Source organism: Chaetura pelagica, unplaced genomic scaffold (genome assembly GCF_000747805.2).
Source record: "Chaetura pelagica isolate M959 unplaced genomic scaffold, ChaPel_1.0 scaffold248, whole genome shotgun sequence".
NCBI classification, from domain to species: Eukaryota; Metazoa; Chordata; class Aves; order Apodiformes; family Apodidae; genus Chaetura; species Chaetura pelagica.
In genome coordinates this window covers 823,668-831,847 of record NW_009954309.1, presented here as the reverse complement: position 1 = coordinate 831,847, position 8,180 = coordinate 823,668, and the positions used below count along the sequence as shown (strand labels likewise).

General features: G+C 44.9%; 1 protein-coding gene across 1 annotated transcript in view; it reads right to left on the bottom strand.

Moving 5' to 3' along the window:
- The window catches only part of LOC104394394 (pancreatic lipase-related protein 2-like), a 26,206-nt gene that overhangs the window by 7,319 nt on the left and 10,707 nt on the right, over positions 1-8,180 (bottom strand). The window contains exons 2-5 of the mRNA XM_010003980.1: positions 5,703-5,751; positions 4,743-4,897; positions 2,082-2,207; positions 561-695 (exon numbers count right to left, since the gene is read on the bottom strand). Coding sequence (XP_010002282.1) covers positions 561-695; positions 2,082-2,207; positions 4,743-4,897; positions 5,703-5,751 — 465 coding nt within the window. The remainder of the gene's footprint in view (positions 1-560; positions 696-2,081; positions 2,208-4,742; positions 4,898-5,702; positions 5,752-8,180) is intronic.

The following is an 8,180-nucleotide window of genomic DNA, read 5'->3' as shown; positions in this document are numbered from 1 at the left end:
AGCAGGAAATGCTGATACTCTTAAACTTGGCCACCGAGCAGCTCCGTGCTGCGTACGTACGTGTGGACACCTGCGCTCGCCAGCGTGAAGTTCACAACTAGATGGCAACAGGACAGCTTATCGTGCTTGTAGGCAGCAAGTGTGGCATTACCGAGTGAACCGGCTTCTGCTCACTTCCGTGGTGCTAAACTGAGGTACTAATTTACTCCTAGCACACGCGTACGACGCTGGCAAATCGCTTGTAGGCGCTGAACTGGCAGGTCTCGCTCAGTCCCGCAGCCTATTGCCTGTATCATCATATGGAAATGTTGCCACCTACTGGTCCTTAATTGCTTGGCCCTCCTTTTCAGCCACAACAGCTTCATTGGCGTCTTTTGCGGCTGCGAGAAGCCCTAACAGAGCCGATAATTAGTGCGATTAGCTGGGTCACGACTGCATGCATTGCACAGCCCTTCTTGCAGCGCTGCCTGGCCTGGACAAGGTTCAAAATCAAAGTAGCAGCACTGGGACCACACCACACCGAGGTAAGAGCTGCAGGTGGTAAAGCTGCCTCTTTTTACCTGTAAGGTTTCTAGGAAATAAGCAACCTCGGCCCCAAGCACGCGGATGTTGTTCACTGCGGTCGCGTAGGTGCCCTTCGCTCCGTCGCTCCAGTCCACAGCAATGCAGTTGCTGTTCTCCACTTCCAGTAACACCTGGGGTGGGAACACACAGAGGAAAGTATTTAAGGAAAGAAAGTAGCTAACAGAGGTTCAGTGTAAACCAGGTGAAACCCTAAAAAGTAATCACAGAATCCTAGAATGGTTTGAGTTGGAAGGGACCTTGAAGATCATCCAGTCCCACCCCCCTGCATGGGCAGGGACACCTCCCACCAGCCCAGGTTGCTCCAAGCCCCATCCAACCTGCCCTTCAACACTGCCAGGGATGGGGCAGCCACAGCTTCCCTGGGCAACCTGGGCCAGGGTCTCACCACCCTCACGCTAAATAATTTCTTCCTAATGTCTAATGTAAATCTGCCCTCTTTTTGTTTTGATCCATAATATAATAATGGAGTTTCTCATTCTTTGCTGAACAGGACTCTTTGCTGTAGGCCCCACAGCACTGAAACATGCATCCTCTTAAAAAACAGTATAAGAAGCCATTAATCCAGAAAGTATCAATTATGACAGACCTTAATAAAAATACTTTACTTTTTAAGCCATTTGTATATATAGAATCATTAAGGTTGGAAGGGACCTTAAAGGTCATCCAGTTCCAACCCCCCTGCCATGAGCAGGGAATCCAACCACTAGACCAGGTTGCACAAAACCTCTTCCAACCTGGCCTTAAAAACCTCCAGGGATGGGGCATCAACAACCTCCCAGGGCAACCCGTTTCAGAATCCTGGACTCCCTATCCTGCAGGCACTGTAAGTTTTAGTGTGGAGAGGCACCTGTTGTTTCTTTTCAACTGAAAAAATTGGAACATTAATATTCTAGTTTGAAAGTTATCATAGACTTCTGAACACAAATAATGCTGCAGATCTGTGACTTAGTATTCAGTGGTAGTCTTTTTCTAGCTTGTCCTTTTCCCTGCTATTGTGGAAACAAGAGAAACTAGAGTGGATTTTACTTATCTATCAGAGCCATGGCTGTCAGGGACCCTCTACACTCAGCTGGTGAGAGTGCACCCAGCTCCATTTCATGGCAGCTTCCACATTTGACATTTGAAATCTTTTTTTTCTCATTGCACACTGTAATTGAACTGCTCCTAATGGGAGAAGCAGTGAATTGACATGTCTAATCCTATATTCTGACAGTGGTGTGGAGGCTGGCAACATCTGTGTTCACTTTGTTGCTTTGGTCTGATCTGTAGGGCTTGGGGATGGAAATTTCCTAGAGAAGCAAAATATCAGAGGTGAGTAAGGAGCCTTGACTAGCTGCATCTTCCATGGTGGGAATGTTTTGCCTTTTGTGAAATTTACTTCTTGGTTGGTGTCTGCTACTACCTAATGAACTGTCACAATGGAAATTAACACCCAAAGGATACTGACAGGTTGTAGTTACAACTGCTGATGGAAATCAGAGGATACTTTCTCCTACCAAGCACATTTCTACCACCCAGCCTTCTTTTCCAGTGCTGCCAAATCCGTGAATGATGAAGGAGGTTTTCCTACGTGGGGAAAAATGTGAAGTTTTGATGGTTGAGGAGTTTATCGCTGAGATCACCTGTGTGTAAAAAAAATTAATAACAATTTAAGGTGTTTATTCTATGCACACTTTCAAACATTTAAAAATAGTCAGCTAGGCCATCCCCTCTGCAGAACTGAAGGAACTACTGTGAATGGGCAGAGTTTGTCATTTTTGGAACCCAGGGACCCCTGTATCTCACCTCTCTCAGTTCCACTGTGGTTTCCCAAGATGTTGTACCCATGTGGTTTCTGCTGCTCCTCCATATTTTGCTTAAGGCTGGAAGAACCCCCTTACCTGGAATATGAAGCTGCCTAAAAGGCCCACAGTGTCACAAGAAAACTGTTGGCCTGAGTTGGATGGGTTCCTCCAGAGAGCAGCCCACCAGCTCCACATCTCCTGGTTCAGCTTGGCCTTTTACTGACCTGACCTGGGACTTCAATGTGCTTCTCCACATCTAAGCAATGGATTTATTTTTTTTTTTTACTTTTTTTTAATTTTTTTTTTTTCTGTGTAGATGATGTTTCTGTGACTGTTTTGGTCATTAGCTACTCCAGAAAGGCTGAAAGAATTTCATGCAAGAACAGCGTGCAAGTAGGGGTGAAGCTGATCTTGACACATTGCTACAAGATGCTTAATTATATGTTTATATATTTTCCTTTTTCTCTGAGAATGATCTCTGACTGTATTATTTCCTGCCAAATACAGGGTCTATGATGTAAGCACAGGGAGTTTGGGCAGGGAAGGGCTGTGCCTTAAATTTAGGAAGTAGTGCAAGGTGTATTTTGACTTTTGTCAACAGCAGAAGTGCTGAGTAACCTGCTAGTAAATGTATCTTGTGTGCTCACATGTTCCTGCTCTGCAGTTTGTAAAAGTTTATTACAGGTATGACTCCTCATCCTTAGAGAGCCTGAGTGGGAGTCTCAGCATGACTACCAGGATTTCTGCAAGCAGAAATGCCTGCAGTGGCAGTGATGGCATCCTCCTTCATGCCAGAGGAATCCCAAACATTCCTTTACAGCTCAGGGGACACTGAAATCCTTGCAAGGGATTTGGCAGCTTCATAGGCATTTGCTGAAGTGATGTGGTCCCAGCCCCTGGTCTTACTGGTTCCTCTGCATTGCTATGCTCTGTATTTTGGGACATGTCCAAAGGGAGGCAGGTGACGAGTGGTGTCCCTCAGGGGTCAGTACTGGGACCAGTGCTGTTTAACATCTTTGTTGGAGACAGGGACAGTGGGATTGAGTTTATCCTCAGCAAGTTTGCTGATGATACCAAGCTGTGTGGTGTGGTTGACACCCAAGAGGGAAGGGAGGCCATCCAGAGGGCCCTTGACAGGCTGGAGAGCTGGGCCAGTGCCAACCTCATGAAGTTCAACAAGACCAAGTGCAGGGTCCTGCTCCTGGGTCAGCACAACCCCAGGCACAAATACAGGCTGGGGAAGAATGGAAGGAGAGCAGTCCTGAGGAGTAGGACTTGGGGGTGGGAGTTGATGAGAAGCTCAACATGAGCCACCAGTGTGTGCTGAGCCCAGAGAGCAACTGCATCCTGGGCTGCATCAAAAGAAGTGTGGCCAGCAGGGCCAGGGAGGTGATTCTGCCCCTCTGCTCTGGTGAGACCCCACCTGGAGTGCTGTGCACAGTTCTGGTGCCCTCAGCACAGGAAAGACATGGAGCTGTTGGATAGGGTCCACAGAAGGGCCACCAAGATGATCCAAGGGCTGGAGCAGCTCTGCTGTAAAGACAGGCTGAGAGAGTTGGGGCTGTTCAGCCTGGAGAAGAGAAGGCTCTGGGGAGACCTTATGGCACCTTCCAGTACTTGAAAGGGGCTACAGGAAAGCTGGGGAGGAGCTTTTCATCAGAGAAGATAGTGATAGGACAAGGGGTAATGGTTTTACACTGAGAGAGGGGAGATTTAGGTTAGATATTCGGAAGCAATTCTTCACTCTAAGGGTGGTGAGGAACTGGGATGGGTTGCCCAGGGAGGTTGTTGATGCCCCATCCCTGGAGGTTTTTAAGGCCAGATTGGATGAGTTTTTGTGCAACCTGGTCTAGTGTTAGGGTTCCCTTCTCATGGCAGGAGGGTTGGAACTTGATGATCTTTAAAGTCCCTTCCAACCTTAATGATTCTATGATTCTAGAGGCAATTTGAGTGGTTCTATCTTATTTTCAGAGTGCAGAGAGGCAGGTAGCAATGCAAAATCATTCAGATTTCAAGGAGGAAACTGGATTTGGAAACCACATAAAATCAGTCTTGTTCTGACCTTTCTTTTTAGAAGAGACAATATTTCCTAGCTCAGCTCCCCTATAAAACAGCAGGATTTGCTCTCCTCTCTGCATACTCAGAAGGCTGCTCAGCTTCCTTTGGAGACTTTCATGCATGCAGGAAGTAGTCAGTCATAGCCCATATCCGCGAACAGGGAAACACCAGGAAAGCTGGTGTGTCCTACAGTTCCTTCACAACATGATGTGCCCTGCAGTACACATTTGCCTGTGATGACTGACGTGGACTTTTTAACCAGTTAACAAACATTTGTAGGTTTAGTCAGCTCACGATGTTAAAAATAAGTGTCACCTGTGAGTTATTTCCCGTTTCTCTGGTGTAGAGGTTGAAGCTGATGTTCATATGCTCTGGAGAGTCAGGCAAACCTGTCAGAAGTCTCCCTGGTACCCCAGACCAGGGTGGGTCATCTGTAAAACAGCCAATCCTGGGGTAGCAAACTTCTTTACCTAGAGCAGAAGAAACAACTTATTTATATTTTGGACTCTCTGATGCTTGATTATGTGTTTGAGACTGCAACAGTCTGAAGAGCAGAAAATTAAGGATGTATTTTCATGATTAATTTTGAAACTGAGATTAATTCTTGTTTTCTTTATGGTTATTGCTTGAAGCAGGTAACACAAGGGGAGCTAAATAATTTGAGGATAATCCACATGAAGACCCAGACACTTTTCTGACACAATTTCTTAGGCTTGTAAAGGATGAATTCAAATTCCTTTTACAAGTGTCTTTTGTTAGAATTGCTTCTGCATGCTTCCTACTCTAAAGCAGTGTTTCTGCTCACAGGAATGAAGGTTACCTGGTCAGTAACCTGGTGCTGTGAGTGAAATGATAATTTCTTTCAATGTAGTAGCTTTTTCTAGATCAAACAGGTCTCTTGCTCACTTATGTCCAGCTTCTATGCTTTAGCACAGTCATGCTAAGCACCCTGCTGCTGAGGGGTTCTTTGTGCACAGCAGTCATGGAAAGGCAGCTCATGCACTTTCTTGATAGTGGTAGGACACATGACTCTGAATTTCCCTGTGAATTTTCAGCACAGATTTATGCCTCTTGTATTACTATTAATAAAATTAAAACAGAGCAGAGCCTTTTTGCATTAGTTCCATGCACAATAATAGACATCACACAGTCACCCAATGAGCAAATCATACTGCAATTTCAATGTAAAGGAAAATACCAGTCATCATCTCCTATATATTATTTTGTCTGAATTCACCTTCTGGTGGTAGTTTATTTATAGATATTGTGTCTCACCTGCTACTGTGCCAAGGAGATAAAATGCAAGAATCCATACTCCAACCACCTAAAGCAAATTGAATATACAGGTTAAGCATTTTCCTTAGGGTGATTTGTCCTTTTTGAAGAGTGTAATGCAAAGAGAAATGCAAAGAGGAATAACTTCATATACTGAGGACCCATCAGTGGGAAAGAAGCATTGCAGAAAGAGACTTGGGGATGCTGGTGGACACCAGTTGACCATAACCCAGCAAGATGCCCTTGCAGCAAAGGCAGCTGTGAGCACCTTGGGCTGCGCTAGGAGGAGTATTGCCAGCAGGAGGAGGGAGATGATCCTTGCCCTCCACTTAGTTTTGCTGTACATGGCATTTCTTGCACAGCCAATACTGCATGCAGGTGCTGAGGGAGTGAATCATATCACAAGGTCCTAATTTCTGCCATGAGAAGGTAGGTGGGAGGTGTGGTAGAACAAAGACAGTGATACCTATAACTTGGTAAAGTCAAACATGCTTGACAGCTTCAGTCCCTCATAACAAGAAGGACACTGAGGTGCTGGAGTGTGTCAGAAGAAAGGCAATGAAACTGGTGAAGGGTCTTAAGAGGAGGTCCTGAAGGAATTGGTGTTGTTTAGACTGGAGAAAAGGAGGTTGAGGGGCTACCTGACTAGAGAGACTACAACTACCTGAAAGGAGGTTGTAGTGAGGTGGGGGTTGGTCTCTTCTCCCAAGTAAAAAGGGATATGATAAGAGGAAATGGCCTTAAGGTGTGCCAGGGGAGGTTTAGATTGGATATTAGGAACAATTTCTTCACCAAAAGGGTTGTCAGGCACTGGAATAGGCTGCCCAAGGCAGAGGTTGAGTCACCGCCCCTGAAGGCATTTAAAAGACATGTAGCTGTGGAGCTGAGGGACACGATTTAGTGATGGACTTGGCAGTGCTGGGTTGGACTCAATTGTCTTAAAGATATTTTCTAACCACAGTGATTTTATCATTCTGTTCTTTGTGCTATTTGTGCTGCTTTTACCCAGGGCGTTTTGGATTTATTCACTTTCAGATCCCTGACTTTATTCAGACTCCTGCTTTCCCATGGTCAGGCTTCCACATATTTTACCATTTTCCTTGCCTCTTGTCTGTCTCATTCACTGTTCTCCATTTCCTCTTCTAGGTGTTTCCTATGGCACCTGCTTCCCACTTTCCAAATGCTTCTTGTCTTATAAAGCAAAAACATCAAGCTGCAACTGCAATAACTCATTGGAAGTATAAGAAAAAATGGTAAATCTAGTAGGTATAATCTTGCTATGTGGGAAACTGTCTCCAAGGGGTATTTTTAGATGCTTGGGAATGTAAGAAAGCTAGAAAACCAATGCTCAGAAGGTCGTTGACACTACCAAATGCTCTCAGAAGAAAAAAAAAGAAGGAACACTTGATAATCTCACAGAATTTTTCCGTGAAGCCTGTGTGCCAAATATCAGTTAGGAGACATGTGATCCATTTATGTGGGTTTTTTTTTGTGGAAATTGGACCAGGTGGCTGTAATGATGTGGTTCCCTAACCAAGCCAAATGGGCTGGGTCAGAGTGCAGAGTGTGTCTCTTATCAGCTCTGAAGTCCCTCTGTGGTAATAGCTCCTTGTTTATGTGGTAGGGTAGAGGATCAAGGCTGAATATCTAAGCAGTGAGGTGGAGCTGCAAAGTGCAGAGCTGAGAAGAATCACAAGATTTCCTTGGAAATACAACTCTATTTCCAGTTCTGATATAGTCAACAGAGAAGAAAAGTGGCTGCTCAGGGACAGTGGAAAGTGGAGAGGGCATCTGAGTAAGAGTAGGAGCAAAAAGGATCAGGAGTTATTCTAAGCAGCTGATGACAGACAGGAATGGAGAAGTCCTGGCTGTTAGCCAAGAGGAGCACCTCTGTTCAGCTCTGTATTTGTCTGGAAGTATCATCATTGTGATGAGAACCTGTTGACAGTGCAGGAAAATCACAGAAGATGTGGCTCATCAAACGAATTAGCTCAGTAGGATTTGTTTATTTTTAATGGGGAGCTCTTATACTCAGGAGATGTATGGTCCATGTTGGGAACACTACAGCAGGAAGGACAGCATAATTTCATTTTAGACCCAAAATCTAAAAGGCAGTCTCATGAGTAACGAGTTTAGAAAAAGTGGGAGGTTTGCCAAATAGAAGTGATCAGTAATTTCCTTTCAGAGGTTCTTCCTTTCAAGTCAGAAAGTAGAGTTGACAGTGTAGCTAGGTAAGAAGTAGAAGACTGGGAAAAAAAAAGTTGCAAAGAGGTTAAGAAATTGTATCTTTGTAAAAAGAGTTGGGGCAGTGTACAATTTGATGGGGGAAAATTCTTTCACTGGGCATTTAAGAGGCTTAGTGCTGAACAAGAGTAACTGGAATGACTTGTTTGTGAAGGTGATCTCAGCCCAGCCAGTGTTGCTGGCAGGCCAGCTTCTGAATGCTGAGCTCTCAATTATTGTCCTCAGTGGACAGAG